The sequence below is a fragment of the Bactrocera neohumeralis genome, chromosome 6, assembly GCF_024586455.1.
Source record: "Bactrocera neohumeralis isolate Rockhampton chromosome 6, APGP_CSIRO_Bneo_wtdbg2-racon-allhic-juicebox.fasta_v2, whole genome shotgun sequence".
NCBI lineage: Eukaryota > Metazoa > Arthropoda > Insecta > Diptera > Tephritidae > Bactrocera > Bactrocera neohumeralis.
The window spans coordinates 99,099-120,297 of NC_065923.1; the positions used below are offsets into that span (position 1 = coordinate 99,099).

The window sequence follows — 21,199 nt, forward strand, 5'->3', positions numbered from 1 at the left end:
TTTTGCATACAAAATTTCACTTTGAACAAAATATTAAAATTTCATTGAAGTGAAAGGTGTTAGTATGGCCACAACGAAATTGTGTACATGCAAAATGGACATCTGTGTTGTCTTGTGTACATGCCGGCCATTGTTATGTCGCTGCCTTCTTACAAATGTTCAAGTAGAAGGATTCACGACGCCATTTACAGTTCACTGTCGTGCTGCGATGGCGTGTCGCTCTCTATGTGGTCAGCACTTTAGTGTCAGAAGTCGACATGAAAACATGCAATGATTTTTTTCTCTTAGCTTGCTGTTTTTGTTACAATTGTGGGACTTTTGGGACGCGTTAGCACGTTTATGACCTTGTTGTCCGAAGTCTAAAAAAAAGTTTCATTATTGCCTAAAATGCATGGTGGAAAAGTTTTTCGATTCGCCAAAGAACATTTCAATTGGTCTTCGACAAAATGGTGCAGCATTTTATAACCGGACGAATCGAAAACTGTTATGTAAAGTGGTAAGAAATCGCGTCAATATGTAAGACGTCCACTAAATACGTATCAGCCAATATACTATATTTACATAACATAAGAGGTAAAACTTGAACGTGTTAGTATCATGGTTTGGGCATGCCTTTGGCAAGTTGTGGGACTCATTTATTGAATCAAAGAAAACATGACTGTTGACTCCCCTATGCCGAAGTACTTCAGAACATTATGTTGTCGTATGTCAGTGAAGAAATTCAGCTTGTTTGGAAGTTCCAACAGGATAATAATCTCTAACAAAAAACTAAAGTTGCTAAAAGGTGGTTTAAAGAAATTAATGCCAACGTAATGGAAAAGTAGCCACAGTTCCATTGACGTCTACTCCACCTAACATGTAAACCGACATCAACAATGTAACTATGGGGGGTGTGTAGAACGTATGAGAGTCTATTTTCACCAAAAGATACCAAAAACTTATTGACTCAATACGCATATAAATACTAATTTCAGAAAAATACATTATCCAATTTAAAAACAAAAAAATAGAAAAATACATGTTTTAATAACTTTTTGTTGGAATTTCGCGTATAATTTATTATACTACTGAGATATTAACCGATGGAATTTCTAGTAAATTTTTAACTTAATTTATAATTCATGGTAATGCGTTTAACAATGAGAATTTTTTGTTACATATTATATATGTATGTATACTGTTAGGGCTTTTATGGCGCGTGGATGTGTAGAAGTTTCCGCAAGTGAGGAAAAATCTCTGAGCGGCATTCACTTGTGTCATTTATTACAGTGGCCAAATAAATTCGGTGTGACGAAGTGACGAAGTCAAAATCGTGTTTGGCGACTTTAACGCCAGGGTGGGCAACGATAGGTAAACTCAGTCTCCGTGCTGAAACATCCCAACTGGGTTGAGACTGATCAACTTCGCCGGGGAACGAAATATGGTAATCTTTAGTACTAGATTCCGAAATAAAAAATTCATCAAGCTACTTGGCTGCCTCTGGATCGAAAAGCCAGCAACAAGATCGAACATGTTGTGATAGACAAAAGAAATATATCCAGTGTTTTAGACGTGCGTATGCTCCGAGATCCTAACATTGACTCGGACCGCTATCTTGTTGCAGCGAAGATACGCACACGCCTCTGTGCAGAAAAACACGCACGTCAATAAACAAAATGAAGGTTCGACGTCGAGAAACTGCAATCACAACAGACAGCCTTACATCGAGAATGTGTAATTTTCTATAATAGTGTACAGTTGCTGACGTACGCCGATGATATTAACACCATTGACCTCAACATCCGTGCCATTAGTTCTGCTTTCTCTAGATTGGATAAGGAAGAGAAGCAAATGGGCAATACCAAATATCTTCTGTCAGCAAACAAATAGTGATCGCATCACTCCCATGTCACTGTTGACAGTCCAAACTTCGTAGTCGTAGATAATTTCGTCTATATTGGAACCAGTATTAACACCAAAAACAATGTCAACCTGTTGGCTACGTCGTACTGAGTAGACAATTTAGAAGTAAAGTCATCTATTGACGAACAAAGACCAAACTCTATAAGTTACTCATTATTCCCGTCCTGATATTTGGTGCAGAGGCGTGGACGATGACAACAGCTGATGAAACGACGTTTCAAGTTTTCGAGAGAAAGGTTCTGTGGAAGATTTATGGTCCTTTGCGCATTGGCAACGTCGAATATCGCATTCGATGGAACGATCTGTTGAGTTATATGCACGACGACATTGACATAGTTCAGCGAATTGAGAGACTGCGACTACGATGGAAAAACTATGGTGGAGAACGACTTGGCTACACTTGGAATTTACAATTGACGTCAAACAGCGAAAATAAAGAACGACTTGCGAGCTGTTGTAAACTCAGCTATAACCGCGTAAGCGGTGTCTACCCGATGAGGAAGAAAGGAAGAAGAAGGGATTTTATGGTATACAATTATTTTCTTTTATAAAGGTGATATCTCATGCTTTATTACATACTAGCTGACCCCGCAGTCGTTGTCCTGCGTGAAATTATGTGTTTAGAAATGAAAAAGTTGAATTTATCATTTCACTTTTTTTCAATGTATCGCAGCTTGATAAACAACATTTTTTGGTTTCTGTTCCGGTGTATAGAAAAGATGGTATTCCAACTCGTGAGCAGGCCACGTATATCTGGCCGAGTGAAAAACATAGCATTTCGAAATGTATACCATACACTATGCGACTATCCTTGTGTCTCAACTGTAATTTTCACTGGAAACTGAATACATTTGAACTGAAATGGCAAATCGTTAGAACTCAGAGGAATTCGTAGAATCAAGCATTCTGCCCCTTTGTATTCGATTGCTGTGTCACAATCGGTCAGGTTCCATTACACAATTTCGGCGCCTGAAGATTGTGGAACATAATAACGACAGATCCTACTTTGCGACGCAAATGATGCGGTGGCATACCAAGCCTGTCCAAAGACTTCAGAAATACCACTGGATAATTCACCGCGTCGTCTTCATTGTCAAGACGATCGATCGATTTGTATGAGCGCAAGTCTCCCGGAATTTGACTTTGAATCTTCCAGTTTAAGTCAACAACATCAGTATTTTTGGCAGCTAACATTGCGCGTGCACTTAAGGTATTGTAGTTACGATAATTTGTCCAATGTCCGAATATTCGTGATGAGTTCCTCTTTGGTGAATTGGAAAAGAGAAGATGGAATTGATATCAAACCACCGGAAGTATCAACCGGAATTGTACCATTTCCAATTTTTAGTGAAGACGAAAATGTCTTCGGCAATGTCATTTTTGTTCGTATCCCATAATTGACGCGGATTTGAAGGCTGATATGTCGAAATGTTTGTCGCGAAAAGTGTGCGAACTTCATTTTCATTCCAGGGATTAACACTGCAAAACTTGCACACACCGTACCATTCACAGTACGGAATGACTCAAATAAAGTTGAACCGCGTACATTAATCAATAGCAACCGAAGGTAGAAGCAATCGTCGTTTTTCGGGTGGATTGTGTAAATTCGTCCTAATGCATTAGTTGATAACACACCTGCATGTGCATCTACTGGTTGGCCTTGCTTTCAGCGCAACTATTTCTTCGACGATACATTCCATGTACATATAATATCAGGGTATTTCCGAATAGAGCAATGTTCTCACAAACGGATCACTGACGCAAGTTGAGAAAAAAACTCGTAAATGTTAATTTTGTTGCTGGCGGTGTTTCCTCTGGCTGTACTGTGTTCTCTGGGTTGAATTACACTCTTTGGCCATTCTCCAAATTAACTGCGAGTCGCACAACAGTCGGAAAATGTTCATGAATTGCAAAAGTAAATATCCTACAAAGCGCTTTATTGCAGTTCCCGTATCGACCGTATCGTTCAAGACCAATAACTGCCATGTTGCTTCCTTTGGTGACGTAATTACAAACGTATTTGATCGATTACACCAAACTGAAATACTCAACATTGACATGAGTTTTGAATTTGAATTAGACAATAATGGTGAATATAGGACGATCCGTGTGTTGGCAACTTCGATATTCACTATTCTAAATTGAATGCTGAATGTTCTGCCATTGTCGTCTGGTGAGCGACGCCGATATAGAGGATATCCATCATTCCCAGTTTGCGTTTCCGAAAGAAAAGCACGTGGATAGTGTTTCGTGCATTTATTGTAAGACATACAAACCGAAGTGGGATGTGGTGTCCGCAAGGTTCATGAACCATATTGGTTTTCATCACTTCATATAATACTGGATCTTTCTCTGCATCAGGAATTTCCGCAGAAATGGTTGCATCAATTTGATCTGGTGTAACCAACTCTTTTTTGCATCTCAACAGAGTACATCCAGCATCTAACAGCACGTTGCTTCAAAATAAAGTCCATCAAACATCGTAACTGTTGTTTGAAAAGTCGTGCTGTGACATCGTGATGATCGCTTGGTGATTGACCGCGATCCATAATTCCGCACGTACATATGTCACCGCATCCTGAGAGTACTTCTTTCCTTGCCTTGCCTTGGGCTGCCATAAGTTGATGGCAAAAAGAACGCCGACCGATATTAGGGCGACCTCTTTGCAATTGATCACTTTGTGTGAAACACACGTAAAGTTTTCATTGAATAATTTTCAATAATTTTTCTTTTGAATAGCCGGAATAAAAAAGCAAGCGACAGAAATTGAACGATTCAAATAATTTACAAATCAAAATATTGAAAAACAAAACAAACAAAAAAATTGTATTGAAAAAGTTACTTTTTGGAATAATCCGATTTTCCGACTTTTCCTCATGAAAAGTAGAAGGTATTTTTTTTTCTAAACCTTCCCCGATCCACAACGAACAACCTCTGAAAATTTCATCAAGATTGGTGCAGCCGTTCTCTTTGCGTTATTAACAAACAAACATTCATTCATTTCTATGAGAAAAAGAAAAGGGCAGATTTTAGGGGTCCGGCAATTATTGGAGTTTTTCTTGCCGTAAAAACCATCATTGAACGTCAAAGAACATTTACAAAAAAGAATTGGCAAAATTGGTCCAGGCGTTGTTGAGTTATGCGCTTAGCAACACATTTTGCGATTCATTTTTATACTCTCGCAACAATGTTGCTAACGAGAGTATTATAGTTTTGTTCACATAACGGTTGTTTGTAAGTCCTAAAACTAAAAGAGTCAGATATAGGGTTATATATACCAAAGTGATCAGGGCGACGAGTAGAGTTGAAATCCGGATGTCTGTCTTGACTTGAGTAAAAATTGAGATATCATGAAACTTGGTACACGTATTCCTTGGCTCCATAAGAAGGTTATGTTCGAAGATGGGCAAAATCGGCCCACTGCCACGCCCACAAAATGGCGGAAACCGAAAACATATAAAGTGTCATAACTAAGCCATAAATAAAGATATTAAAATGAAATTTGGCACAAAGGATCGCATTAGGGAGGGGCATATTTGGACCCAATTGTTTTGGAAAAGTGGGCGTGGCCCCGCCCCCTACTAAGTTTTTTGTACATATCTCGGAACTACTATAGCTATGTCAACCAAAGTCTACAGAGTCGTTTTCTTCAGGTATTTCCATATACAGTTCAAAAATGGAAGAAATCGGATAATAACCACGCCCACCTCCCATACAAAGGTTATGTTGAAAATCACTAAAAGTGCGTTAACCGACTAACAAAAAACGTCAGAAACACTAAATTTTACGGAAGAAATTGCAGAAGGAAGCTGCACCCAGGCTTTTTTTAAAAATTGAAAATGGGCGTGGCCTCGCCACTATCTCAGGAGCTACTAGACCGATTTCAATGAAATTCGGTATATAATATTTTCTTAACACCCTGATGACATGTACGAAATATGGGTGAAATCGGTTCGCAACCACGCCTTCTTCCAATATAAAGCTATTTTGAATTCCATCTGATGCCTTCTCTGTTTAATACGAGTATAAACATTAGGAACCAATGATGATAGCGGAATAAAACTTTACAAAAATACAGTATTTGAAAAATATGTAAATGACGTATTATGAAATCTCGATTATCACTTTACCATGCGAGAGTATAAAATGTTCGGTGACACCCGAACTTAGCCCTTCCTTACTTGTTATATATAAGAAGAAGAAGATGATGATATTCTATTGTTTTATAACCCAAATTTGTGTTGACACATGCGTTGTGGATATATATGTACATATGTCAATATGAAACATATTTAAGTACAATGGAGTATATTGAAGTATATTATAGTAAATAATTTAGGATTTTTAGGAATTCCAGGTAAGTTGTAGCGCCGCGAATGTATCCGTTTACTGATGCGTTTTCAATTGATTGTTACAACGGAAAATTGTATTTTTCTTCACCAATCATGGTTCCTCACAGAATCATTGTAATAATTAAAAAATGGCACCCAAAAAAGCAAGTATTGGTAGAAAAAACCTCCAAATCAAAGAATGTTAAGGAAAAAATAGCAAATGAAAAAGCTGATGAACGTGAGTTACGCCTTGAGAAAAATCGTAACAGAATATCTTTAAGAAGAAATATAGAAACTAAAGAAGAGTGTGAATCACGGCTTCAACAAGATAGTGAAAAAAAATCTTCATCGCGAGCTACCGAGACAATCCAAAAACGTACACAAAGACTTGATGCCAATTGTAACCGAATAGGTCAATTACGAAAAAAATAGATTTAAAATCTTGCGGCGTTCAACTACAATAAGGACGATGATTACAGAAATCACAAGTATGTAGTGATCGGTACAATGAACAAAGTTTGTACACATTGTGGTGCTTTGAAGTTCACTAAAGAATCCCCTGGAATGTGCTGTTCGAACGGTAAAGTTGTTTGTCACCATTGATGAAGCCATCTGAGCCATTTCTGAGTTATATTTCTAAGCGCACTTCAACTTCCAAACATTTTTTTCAATATACATATATAGATATGAAGTTCAATTGAATAATCATTAAAAAGTAATTAAATAGAAGTATTATCACCCTGAAATTGTCATATCAATAATTTTAAATCATAAATCAAAGTTAATTTTTTCTAATATTTAAAAAGAGAGTTGCTGGCGTAATTCCAAACATCTTTGGCTTGAGAACATCTGGAAGTACCAAATATTTTATATTTACTGTCGAACGAGATCATGTTGACTACTTGATGATGTTGAGAGATTACTCTGAATTGTTCATTTTAAAATTTATTCCTTATTCCTTAGTAATCAACATTAATAGTTAAAAAATATCTATTGTTTCATAAGTATTTAATAATGTCCTTAATTCACAGAGAATTCACATTTACCATGCCCAAGCCATGCGTCGTACTTTCAATTCTGGCATTAACTTGAACCCGATGCTTTTGTATAAATGATAAGAACGATATTCTATTTACTAACATGTATATGGGTGTAGGTAATAATCTTCACCCGCTCGAGAAGAGAATAGAAGAAAATAATTAAGAGATAAATTAAATATTTAATGTTGTAATTTTATTGTAAAAAAAGCAAAATCTAGCCCGCTTGGGTGGGTACGCCAGTAAATGATGAAAATAGTTTGAAATTATAAATAAAAATATTATTTTTACCCATTTTCTATTAATATTTTTCCTAAATAAATTCATTAATTTTAACCTTCAACTTCTAGTCTACAACACTGACACAGGTGGTGCGAAAACTACTGTCAAGGTTTTGTCTAACCCGTAGAGACATGATGACCGAGTTGAACTCAACCATGCCTCTTCGGACCCAAATAAGTGCGCGGGCATTTTTAGCCAGCTATTTACACTGGACACCCAGGTAGACAAAGTCAAACGATGTGTTACCCGACGGCTGCGCAAAATGTCAAAAAACTGGGCACCACTTTGGTCTTGATAGAATTAATATGCTGATCATCATCATATATGTAGATTCGATGCGATTAAGCTTCCTCATGCACTGACCGCCATCCACAGTGGAGCCTTCAGTGGAGCGGACACCTTCACCGACGTACTTGGAGTTAGAGAGTGACCTTTGCGCAGCCTGTAGCAGGTTAAACTCCTACTTATCCAGAATCGAACCCGACATATCAAATGTATGTCCAACGTGCAACGAGTTCCTGCATGGCACTAACCAACTCTTTGCATGCCCAGCTAACCCTACACATCTGACACTCCTCTCCCTATGGTCCGACCCCGTCGAAACAGCACGTTTTCTAGGCTTACCGTTGGATGACCTCGATGAAAATTTATCTCAACCTTACCATCTTAAGGGTGACTAGATAACCGTTACAAGAACAATAACACAAAGTTGAAAAACGTAATATCAAAAAACAAAATTTTTTTTACGGGTTGAGTTGAAAATCATACTACCGAATTTCAAAACTTCGACCAAAATGAAGTTGTGTTGAAAACCGTAATAGGGGCTTAAATAGGTATAAAGCCGTTTTGATTATTTCCTTATCAGAATTATCAAAGGCAAGATGTGTCCTTATTGACATATTTTAGTCGTCCCACTATTATATTATATATTCCTCGTAGGATGCAGTATAAATTGGCAATTGAAATTACTCGCGCAAATCTTCGGATCCGAACAATGGTTGTAATATAGCCAGAAGTTGCAAAAAGTTTAAATATTCCATTACTTAACGTTTGCTTATGGTGGTTGTCGAGCACAGGTGCTGTATTGAGCACTGTCGTAGATGCGCTTGATGCTATGGCGTGTCGTTTACTCCCTATGGATCTGAAGATTTGAACAGTTCTTTGAACGAATTTGCTTTCATATCTAACTACAAGTTATAACGCTGCAGAATGCTATTATTATTAATTAAATAAGTAATTATTAACCAAAAAAAATTCACATCGTTACTCTCGATTAATTTTCCTTTTTATTTAGAGATATGCTTTAGTTTTTCACTTCATTTATTTATTTATTTGTGTCTTTGCTTTGAAAAATTTCACAGTTCACAACCTTACAAATTGAAAAATGATGGATGATATAGGACCAATATCAAGTGGGAACAAAATTAATTATTGTGCCATTATATGCAAACATTATATAAAATGGTTTTCAGGAGTTTTTCATTTGGTTGCAAATTAATTTTGTGATGTCCGAGTCTCATCCTTATGAGCACTTGATTGCTTACAGAAGAGTCTTTAGTACTTTAAATCAAGAATGTGTTATTTTATAAGGAGTTTAATTCAAATAATATAATATGCGTTTTTCATATGCTTGAAATAAGTTTAATAAGAGTAGATATGAAAATTATAAGAACTTAATAAAAGAAATTAAATTTACTTTCGAATACATTCTGACAATAGTGGAGTAATTGCAAAGGTAAAATTGCTCTTTCAATGTTTTTCAGCCGATTAATACAGCTATAGGGACACAATAGATATGAAGAAGTACAATATATTATAACATTTTATACAATTTGGCACATTTTACGCTCTAAATTTATTATTATTCATTTTCCATATTTTTAATATGCTTGCAATCGTAATCTACTATTTTAATAAAATGTTGAACAAACATTCTTAATTCAGCACATTTGTTTTTTGATCTAACATTTAAGTAATTTCCACAATTCTATACATTAATTTATATACTCGTTCATCGTATTGTTTTAGACGATGTTCTCTTGAATAATTTTATAGCATGATTTTGCACTTTTTACTACAAAATATTTACCTTCGTGATTCAATTTAATTATTATCAATTAAAATCACTTGAAAATCAACATTTTTTGGATTACCTTCTAATGGTATGCCTACGTGAGTATTATATTTACTTTTATTTTCATACGATCTTCTTATAATAATTTTGAGCTTTTTTTATTTTCATGATGTTTCAATCATAGCTTGAATTTGTGTATTTGTATTTTAAAACAGTATGTATGTATTGCAATCAATACTTGCTTAGATACTTAAAATTTGTCTTAGAGCTAGTTAGAGGTTTCAATTTGTTTAATTTTGTTTTAAAACGGTGATGTGCAACTTTTCAACAGAATTCTGAAATATTATTCAATTTGTTTGTTACTAATAATTCTTGAAAAGAATAATTGCATAAAGATTGAATCGATTGTGATGGTGAAAAATCTTACAAATAATGACGAGAATGCTCATTGATAAATATTTCTAGCCCCGTATAACAGTTTAAAAAAAAATTATATATAACAATTAAAGGTCCAAATGACAAAACATTAAAATTTAAGCTTTCAGGTTACTGTGCAGAGCAAACGTTTCGAACGCCTATTGATAAAATTACCAATGTGCAGGTGTAAAAAAATTGCAAAGATTTCATTTTTTACGTATAATTTTTAAATTGATTGCTATTGGGACTTCTCAGATTCTCATTTTTTCATCTTTGTTTACTTAGTGTTTTCAATTAAAAGCTATTTATTTGGCAATAAATGGATTTGATTTAACTTTTAATGCATTCATATACAGACATATGTATGTATATGTAACATTATGCAACATAATTCTTGCGATTGTATATATATTATATTTCAATTACTATTTAAATATAGAACAAATTTGTGAATTGAATTGAGAATTTTTTGAATGCATTGCATTCGCTGATAATGTGCATTTGAAAATTCATTATTCAATTTTAAAACATTTAAAAATAAATACTAAAGTAATCACACTACAAACTAATCATATAGAAGGTTTAACTAAAATATTAGACTTTGGCTTCAAGTAAAATAATTTATAAAAATAAAATAAAATATTCGTAGTAAAAATAATTTCAATGATATTTTTACGTTTATGGATCTTAGTTTTTTTAACTTGGCGTTACTTAATAAACGTTGTTGCGAGCTGGTTTATCTAGATATTTGTTCAGATGACATGTGTGTGTAAATAGTGTTACATGTGTATCGCCATTCATAATAATCCATAAAAATCACTTAATACTAGTAATTTGCGCGAATTTTTGCGTGATTCATAAATACTTTTAGATACTTCTAAATTTTATTTTTGGTCATTTAAATTGTTCAACTCTTAAAATATACTTGTACAAATTTGTTACTCATATAATATATTGATGCATGTATTCTTTCACTTTATAATTAAAATAAATTGCAGAGAAGTTTTGTATGCATATATTTTGATCCTACTTGTGCATTTAATCTGTTTGTTTTTTCGTTTCAATTTGACCTTTTAAAATCATTTTGTGTGCCAAAAACTTTACATTTACAGCCTGATATGACGACTGCACAATGTCAAAAAGCAAACACAAAAAAAAATTTTATACAACAGATTATATGTATACTTACATAAACGCTACTTTGACATGTAAATATCCCAAGTCAAATCTAAGGGATACAATAGAGTATACTATATGTTATTTATATATTTTGTATGAAAATAATTTGAGCAAATTTGATTCACTTTGAGTGTCCTTCAGCGATGTATCGGAAGAGTTCGGATATTTATTTAAATGGTGCGAAAGCAAAGCACAAACACACTTATTAAAATGCATACAATGCATACAATAATTTGGTTCGATTTTTTTAGAACCCTATTTTGTAAATTCAAAAACAAAAAATATAATTGATCTCTCAAAATTTGTGATATCATAGCTGCATTCGTGAACATTTAAATAACATTATATAAATTTTTACTTAAGTTGTTATTTCTTGACCAAATACTTTTTAACAACTCCATCATGGGCGATTTTTAAATTGTTTCAGGAAGGTATTTGATTGCATATCGGAGTACAGTTGTTTGGAAAATTAAATTATAATGGAAGTGATTTTCGGATATTCACTCCTTTGTATTTTTATCACAAGTAAATACAACACTTTTTTGCAATAATATTCAAGACTTTGAATATATGTATATTTAAGAGAGAAAGTTTTCATTATTATAATATTCAAATTATCTATTTTCTAATTAGGATATGTTCAAGTGTCGATTATTTTATACCAATAAATTTGCTTCTTGACCAATTCAAATAGATATTTGAATAAAGCAATTACTGGGAAATAAGCTGCCAATGTGAATGAGTAAGCGTTGAAGGAAAATAGTTTAAATGACAATGTGTCATACTTCGATTTATATGAAGTACAATCGGGTTAAAAAAAAAATCATCATGGTCTTTAAATATATTACAATTAGTTTTAAAATGTTGCTTTTATGAATTTAGATGGTGTAGTAAAAGTAAATTTGAATAACTTCAAATTTTATAAATTTACATTTGATATTTATCGCATGTGTACTATATGTATAAACTAATGAATATCTGTGCTGCATAATAGCAAACATTTCTCATTATAATTTGAATACACTAAAGCAACGCATGCTTTTATGCACAAATTAAAGAAAGAATGACTTTGATTTTTATGACTTTGATTTTTATGAATATTTTCTATGGTGTCCATAATTCACCAACTAATCAAATAAATGATAATCGGCTAAACAATTTCAACAATACCAGATATTATGTTTTTGTTTGCTTTTGGACATTAATTTGAATTCATGTTTTGGCTTATGTTTTCTCACTTACTAGTATTTGTATGTATGTATGTACGTATTTATCGTATTTTTAAATATTGGTTGGACGACATTCAATTTAACAACTACGCTTTTCTTTTATTAAATTTTTAAATTGTTGGTATTTTTTTGGCTCAATACCTTTATCTTATATGCATGTATATGTGCTAATCTTCAACTCTTTTTCCTATTATATTTGCTTTGTTATACACTGAATATTTGATTTAATCTCATTGTTTTTACGCTTTGCATGAGTATTTTTGGTTGCTAATTAAAAATTGTAATATTTCTTGAGCATTTCGACGATTTCATATTCTTCTTAATGTAACATAAAATCTCTTTTCTTATATAATAATCTTTAATTTGGTTCCACATGATGTGCAAAATTGTGTGACCGGATTTGCAAAAGTTGAGTATAGCTGAGTTGACTTGCAGTCAGCAGCCATTGGTACATTGCATTGTCCATTTCTCTCACTAATAAGGTGCAAATCGATTGAATCCACCACGATACATAGTTGCCTATAATTGGAACAAAATATTTAAATGCATTTGATTATCATAAAAGAATATATTGTGCAATAGCTTAAAAAAATATGTAAGAAAAACTTACACCATAGCCGGGCACTGGTCCGATTCCATGTCCTAAATAGGGGTCCGCATACTCTCTTGTTGCATATCTGGGTTTACAGAATATAAAAGAAGCGACGTAAAGTTTACAAAAATAAATAACGAAAATTAAGGAAACAATTTCTCGATGAGGTGTTAATAATATGGAAGTTGATTGTTGAGTTAATATGTTAATGATTTCATGAAATGAACTTAAATTCTTTTTCCTTGCTTCATATCTTAAGATGATTATTAGCAAAAATTATTCAGTTTTGTGAGAATTTTGCACGCATTAATTAACGTAAATTCTAAATTAATCGATATTTCGGTTTTTCTTCTTTTCACTTTGCTATAAATAGAAAAATGAAGGAATGAGTGATTTTAGTCCGTTGACTAAGTTTTCGGGTTAACTAATATTCTTTAAAAATGTGTCTTATTAATTCATAAAGAGTTTATAGAGCAACGATTTTTTTTTTGAAGATTAAATTTGGTAAATTATTCACTTACAAACATCTTATACATACATATATATATAAATGAAACGCCTTTTTTGTATGTGAGCGCATTTCGCCCGAACCATAGCACGGAAAGACGTGGAAATTGGCATGGGTACTCCTTTAGCCCTAGAAAAGGTCCTAACGGCGACCTTTTTACAAAATTATTCTCGATTTCGCAATTTATGTATATATTTATAACTCAAGAACGGCCGAACAGATTTGGTTGAAAATTGGTGATGAGGTAGCTTGGAACCTCGGAAAGGGGAATAGGCTACTTTCTATCGTTTTATGTTAAAAGCCAAAACAATTTATAAACAAAAAATATATATGTACATGTTTCAAAACATAAGCATGTGTTCAATATTTATTTAAGAATTATTTGAATATTTTTTATACTTTAAAAATACAAAATAACATCACACAGCTATTGGCAGGGTAGAGTGGTTTTCGTTTATATACTCATATATGTATGTATGTATATGAATTATAGTGATAGTTGTAACTGAACAAGAAAAAGTTGAATTATAATTTGAGATCAGTGCATAATAGCTGACAAATACATATTTTTGAAGCATATGTATATACATTTTTATATATACATATATAAAGGTAACTGCTTGTCTAAAGGGACGAACGTATGTTTTCTGTACATATGCGAACTAGTTCCTATGTTTAAGAGATATCGATCTGAAGTTTTACACACGTTGTTTTCTCCCCAAGAGCTGCTCATTTGTCGGAGCCGTGGATATCGGACCACTATAACTTTAGCTGCCATACAAACTGGTGTAGTTGAAGATAACGATTTTCTTGTTTTTTGTTTTATTGTAATTCGTATGTTTACCACAAGCGCGGCAATAGACACTGACTCATACGAGGTTTGACAATTAAGTATTGCCGCACTTGTGGTAAACCTGTGACCTTGAAATTCCCTTTCTCTTTTTCCGGCATCCCTCCACTCTCCATTGATATATGTATGTACCATCGCTCTAGCTTGTTTAGTTCGCCTGCTGCGTCAAGTTGAGTAGACGTGTGTTTGTAGTGCTCGTCACGAAAATGGAGAAACGAAATCAAGAGCAACGCGTCTTGGGCCAGATTGGGCGAAACAGCTTCGGAAACGTACGCTAAAATTGTAAGAGTGTATGGTGATAGTGCTCTTAGTCGTGCCCAGTCGTGCCCAAGCTCACAATGGTTGTCTCCGCGCGACCCCCGCCCGAAAAAAGCTCACATGAGCAAGTCGAAGGTGAAAACTATGATTATACCTTTTTTGATAGCCGTGGAATCGTCCACAAAGAATTCGTTCCACCGGGGAATACTGTGAATCATGTCTACTATTGCCAAGTACGCGAAAGATTGCGAACACGAGTCAACAGAGTGCGCCCAGACATCGCTCGTAACTGGATCCTTCATCACGACAACGCGCCGTGCCACACCGCCCTCAGCGTGTCCCAGTATTTGGCCTCTAAAGGGATCACCGTGTTGCAACAGCCGCCTTATTCGCCCGACATGTCACCCTAAAACAAAATCGGTGGTCAAAGGAACCCATTTTGAGTCGATTACGGACATCCAGGCGGCCGTGACGAGGGTACTCGCGGACATCCCAGTCGAAGCGTTCCAGAAATGTTACGAAGCATGGAAAACGCGCTGGAATCGCTGCATAGCTGCCCAAGGGGACTACTTTGAAGGGGATGGCAGAGTTGTAGAATAATTTTCAAATATACGGTTTTTATGGAATCAGTCTCATTACTTAATTGTCATACCTCGTATTATATAATAATCAGTTTAGTGTTTGCTTTCACTTATTAACAACGAAGTGGGGAGCTAAAGAAATTCACTTAAAAATTTAACATTTCGAGATATATAATACTTTGGTTCGAACCAAATTCACCATAAAAAATGCGTTCGCAGAAATTTCCTCAGAAAACGGGAAATTATGTCAAGAGAAATAAATACATCCGGTAGATAAATGTTAAACTTATTCGAAATAATCTCCCCATGAAAGCCTACCAACTTCAAACAAATTAGTTTCAACAGATGCAATCGACTTCCTCAGTTACACGCGGCCAACGGTCATGAAAATATCCTTTTAGAGATGGAAAAATGTTCACTGTTGAAGAAGTTTTTGATAAGCAAAACGTCAAAAACAACGAGAAAAGACGCAAACAATTTTGTTCCATGAGTTCATTGTGGTCACTATCTAGCTGCTTTAATAGTTTGATGAGCTTTACACCTCTTCGCTTCTGTGAAAAAAAAATGGTTTCAATCTGGGGCAAGAGTGTACCAGAGGAATGTTTTAGAAAGCGTGGTAAAGGAGTTAAGCAATAATTTCTTCGATGGGTAGCATTAAGTCCTCCAGCAAGATTCTGCTACAGCCCACAAGGCAAAAAGCAATATTAATGGTTTCAAAGCTATTATTGGTTAAATGGTTTCAAGCATATTATTGTCCATCTGGAAGTCTATTGGATTTTAATTTTTGGTCAACGTTGAAAAATACGAATTGTCGAATCTTTGATTGGAGCAGCGTCGTCAATACCAATAGAAACTGTGGGTGCATATACTGATCAATGGTCGCATCTTCCGAGATCTCTTGTGACAAAGGTGACAATTTCGAATATAATTTAAATATATAAAAATGAGTTTTAGCCTTCGAAAGTTGGTTGCACGGGAGTAAACTTTTTTTTCTGTTTTTTTATTTTTATTATACTCTCGCAACAATGTTGCTAACGATATATTATAGTTTTGTTCACATAACGGTTGTTTGTAAGTCCTAAAACTAAAAGAGTCAGATATAGGGTTATATATACCAAAGTGATCAGGGCGACGAGTAGAGTCGAATCCGGACGTCCGTCCGTCTGTCCGTCCGTCCGTGCAAGCTGTAACTTGAGTAAAAATTGAGATATCATGATGAAACTTGGTACACGTATTCCTTGGCTCCATAAGAAGGTTAAGTTCGAAGATGGGCCAAATCGACCCACTGCCACGCCCACAAAATGGCGGAAACCGAAAACCTATAAAGTGTCATAACTAAGCCATAAATAAAGATATTAAAGTGAAATTTGGCACAAAGGATCGCATTAGGGAGGGGCATATTTTGAAAAGTGGACGAGGCCCCGCCCCCTACTAAGTTTTTTGTACATATCTCGGAAACTACTATAGCTATGTCAACCAAACTCTACAGAGCCGTTTTTTAAGGCATTTCCATATACAGTTCAAAAATGGAAGAAATCGGATAATAACCACGCCCACCTCCCATACAAAGGTTATGTTGAAAATCACTAAAAGTGCGTTAACCGACTCATAAAAAACGTCAGAAACACTAAATTTTACGGAAGAAGTGGCAGAAGGAAGCTGCATCCAGGCTTTTTTTAAAAATTGAAAATGGGCGTGGCGCCGCCCACTTATGGACCAAGAACCATATCTCAGGAACTACTAGACCGATTTCAATGAAATTCGGTATATAATGTTTTCTTAACACCCTGATGACATGTACGAAATATGGGTGAAATCGGTTCACAACCACGCCTTCTTCTAATATAAAGCTATTTTGAATTCCATCTGATGCCTTCTCTGTATAATACGAGTATAAACATTAGGAACCAATGATGATAGCGGAATAAAACTTTACAAAAATACGGTATTTGAAAAATATTTAAATGACGAATAATGAAATCTCGATTATCACTTTACCATGCGAGAGTATAAAATGTTCGGTGACACCCGAACTTAGCCCTTCCTTACTTGTTCTAATTTCCCTGGTAAATATTTAGGTACATTTAATTCAGAAATATTTATTAATTATTATCGGACTAATTGACCGTCCGATATTCTGACCATTTTGATGCACCAAACCTTCACAGTAGTCAAGTTCCCGCACACATAAATTTACATGTATGAGGATATGCTTTCTCAATACCATAACTTTGCGATCATAGTATCAACAAAAATCGTATTATCGACCGAAGCTTCAGTAACATCACTGCAATCTTAAGATATGTACCTAATCGGGAACTTATATCGGTCGAAACTGCTAGGCAGTATCAAACAGTTTGAAATAGCCTTAATTCAATTTATAGAATCATAAGTACAAAAGTATTCAAGTTGGATGGGTTCGGGATATGATGTGAGTTTAAAATTTTGAAAATTTTGGTAGATGTTTTTTATATCCAAAGAACACTTACCCAGCAACAGTAGCGTAACCGGCTAAAGCCGGCTGTGCAGCGGCGGCTGCAGCGCCATATGCCGCCCTAGCGGCCACCGCTGTGTATGTGGTGGCGGCTGTTGCGTACGCCTGCTGTGCTTGTGACAGTGGAGTCTTTAGAAGCGGAGCTGTAGCCTGCAATGGTCAGATGCAAATAAAAATTAAAATATCTCACGTAAAAAAACCCCACTCAAAAAGATGGAGAATAATGTGTGAAGGTGACAAGGTATTATATACGATTCTAATGAACAACGAAATTGTAAGTAATTGGATATTATTGAAATAACTGTTAATTAAATTAAATTGTTGGAATGGTAACTACTGGCATATATGTACATATATGTTTACTGTTGATTCAAATATACAATATTAGGATGAAGGAATGGGGATTACATTAGTAGATAAGTGGTATTATTCAAAATTGAAATTATAAAAAATACTTAAGGATCTGTCTACAGAGATTAAGCATGGCATGCCTAACTTGTAAATATTAAATAAAAAAGTTTTAACCCAGTGTGGATTTGTTTCGTACAGCAACATCCGGAAAATCAAGCCAAGCCAACCAATAACCAATATAAAAGTATGTTTACAATAATAAATACATCAACAGTTAAGAAAAATAACGAATTGGAGTGAAAAACGTAAATATGAGTTAAGAATTAAATTGGCATGCCTTGGAATACCTAGGTAAAATATTTTGCAATAATACACACATATGTATATAATTAAATATTAAAGCAATTTTCGCAATGAACTTAGTATACAACAATAAAGGAGATATATAAACAAAAGACAACTTGTCGTTGTTTGAACAAATTTTGCTTATTTTGTTTACCAAAACGTTTTGTGGTACCGGAATGCGGTTGATCGTATGTGGGGAACTGTTTAGCGTTGTCACAGTGCGGCGCTGTAAGTTTTCAAGTAGATTATATGATAGAAATTGTTTTTGTTGTATTTAAATAACTCAGTATTACAGTATGTATTACATACATATGTATATTTACATCACAACAAATAGAACATATATATAAAATATACTATATATGTATGTATAAACGAATACGTTAACTTAAAATAAAATATATAGGGAATAAGGAAATACTTGCAACAAACTGGTTAAAAATGTAGATATAAGTTTAAGATCACTACAAACAAATTATATAAATTAATTTTACAAGGCAAAATTAAACTTTGCATCATTATTTATCTATTTTCATTTTCCAGAAAAGTGTAATTCGTACGTACAAATAAGATTTACAAAACGTTTTTAAATATCACCTATCCAAAACTAGCTGGTACATTGAAATTTCACTTTCAGGAGATAAATTTTAATGCCGCCTTATATAGATAAGTATGGAAACAGTCTTTAATTCTTTTTTCGTTAAGTTCTCAATTTTGATGATCGTTCCGATTTAGAGGATGTGGAAATCGAAAAGCAATGACTTAGCTCCTACTGAAAATGAAATAAAAGTGTAATGGAATAACAAAAGCGTTACATAAATAAGCAAGGCCGTTTTCAGTATTTCCCGAATCCTTTTCCGACCTTTAAAAAATACTTTAATTATAACTTTGTAATTTTTTAAGATAATATAACGGGGTTTTCAATAGGGACACTACCAGAGTAGACCGAATGTCACTCTTTTGACATTTCTCTTTAATAAGGTTTACCATTTCATCATGGAAAGATATACGATCTAACGAGTCGAAATTATTAAAATTTACTACCGAAAATCGAAGTTAATGGCCTCAATTTTAAGAGCGCTGCGTCCAATTTATGGTGTCATAATCCTGTCAGATCAACATTTGAGCGTCTAGAAAGAAAAAATTTGAATCCACAGGCACAGTACAAAATGTTCCCGTGGCAGTGAGACAAGGAAGTGCCCGTAGTGTCTAGAATATTGCTGCCGCTAGCGCATCAATTTAGGAAGATCGTTCTCAAGTGTTGATCATCTCTGTGACGTCGTTGAGGCGAATTTTATGAAAAGATCTTGGCCTACATCTTTACAAGACGCAAGAACTGAAACCGCTTGACCACTAGAACCGAACGTGATATTGCAGCAGTATCGGTCGATTTATGCTAGAACACCGTTGAAAATTGGGTTCAGCGTCTGGACTTCTTCAAGCGTGGCCGTGGTGGCCATGCAAAAGAAATCGACTTCCATACATAATGGCATCTAACGTACTTCGTACAGGAACAAATAATTTCATTGAAACTTAAACAGTTTTTGTTTTATTTAAAAATTATAGCGCTCTTATTGAAAACCACGATATGAAAAATTGTAACAGGAATATGTAAAATCATCAATTCTAGGCGGTGGAAAACTCTTTTATAAGTGCTACAGTTCCGCTCTATATGCTCTATAAATGAAAATTTGATTGAATAAGCTCCTGTTATAAATAAGTGTACTATTTCCAATTACTTGAAAATACATTGTTACAACTAATGCTTTCAACATAAATACATGAAATAATGAAAACGTGTAATTATTTAAATGATATTTGCAGGGAATATAGGGGAAGAATTTAAACTTTTAGAAACCTTAAGAGGCTTTTAGCGTTTTCTTTTCGAGACGAAAATGTTACCTCATTATATGGCAAAATTATATAAATTCTGCCTTATAACCTTTAAAAGTGTTCCATTTTGCACATAACAAAAGAACGAAAAAATTGTTATTGAATATACATATATATTATATGTTATGTTATATATTATATAACTCATACACTGACCGACATTTTCGGCATAAGATTTGTTAGAAAAACGAAAGTTATTATAAGTAGTATATGGGAGTTGGGTTAGTATCGACCCAATATTATCCATTAACAATCATCAATCATATGGAGCAAAGTCAGCCGAAAATTCTGGTAATGGTTACAAGAAGGCTAGGTCAAGTTTTCGCACGAATTTATCCATTTTGGGTACAAAGATACACTGTCATGATTAAAACATTCTCTTCTAATTTCATTGAGATAACTCAAATATTGGCTGATATATTCAGGATAAAGTCACCTGGAAGCTCAAAAATCTTTATATTATATTGTCAGAGAAGGATAATCCCTGAATTTCGATTGTATATCTCACACACTGAATGATATTTTTGATCAAAAGTCAACTACAGAGGTCCACATATTCGGTACTTAGGGTCTTGAACAGTTTTGGCTGGATTTGGACAATTTTTGGTATAGGAATTTTATTAAAATGATACGTACTAAATTTATTCGAAATCGATCGGTCAAGTCTAGAGATATGGGATTTCACCAAAAAGTGGGCTGTGCCACGTCCATTGTCTACTTTTCACACCAGCTCCCATAAAGCCTTCTCATACCATCTCGAAGGTAAAATTTAATGTCTCTGGCATAATTAGTTATGGATTTATTGCGCTTTTAGTAGTTTTGAACAGTACGGTTATATGGTGAGTGAGCGGGGTTATCTGCTGATTTCATCCATTT

At 34.3% G+C, this 21,199-nt stretch overlaps 1 protein-coding gene and 1 long non-coding RNA gene across 5 annotated transcripts in view; one reads left to right on the forward strand and one right to left on the reverse strand.

Moving 5' to 3' along the window:
• On the forward strand, positions 1 to 9,200 carry LOC126762989 (uncharacterized). Its single transcript, XR_007667541.1, has 2 exons — positions 1 to 496; positions 7,621 to 9,200. It is a non-coding gene; the product is annotated as an uncharacterized LOC126762989 (long non-coding RNA).
• LOC126762988 (antifreeze protein Maxi-like) overlaps positions 8,816 to 21,199 on the reverse strand; it is a 22,461-nt gene continuing 10,077 nt past the window's right edge. For 2 of the 4 annotated variants that reach the window (XM_050480114.1, XM_050480112.1), the window contains 4 exons: positions 18,585 to 18,656; positions 17,730 to 17,884; positions 13,062 to 13,128; positions 8,816 to 12,970 (listed from right to left, as the gene is read on the reverse strand). In XM_050480114.1, the coding sequence (XP_050336071.1) occupies positions 12,926 to 12,970; positions 13,062 to 13,128; positions 17,730 to 17,884; positions 18,585 to 18,656 (339 nt within the window). In that variant the 3' untranslated portion in view covers positions 8,816 to 12,925. The remainder of the gene's footprint in view (positions 12,971 to 13,061; positions 13,129 to 17,729; positions 17,885 to 18,584; positions 18,657 to 21,199) is intronic. The other 2 variants (XM_050480116.1, XM_050480115.1) reach the window with 1 other exon arrangement.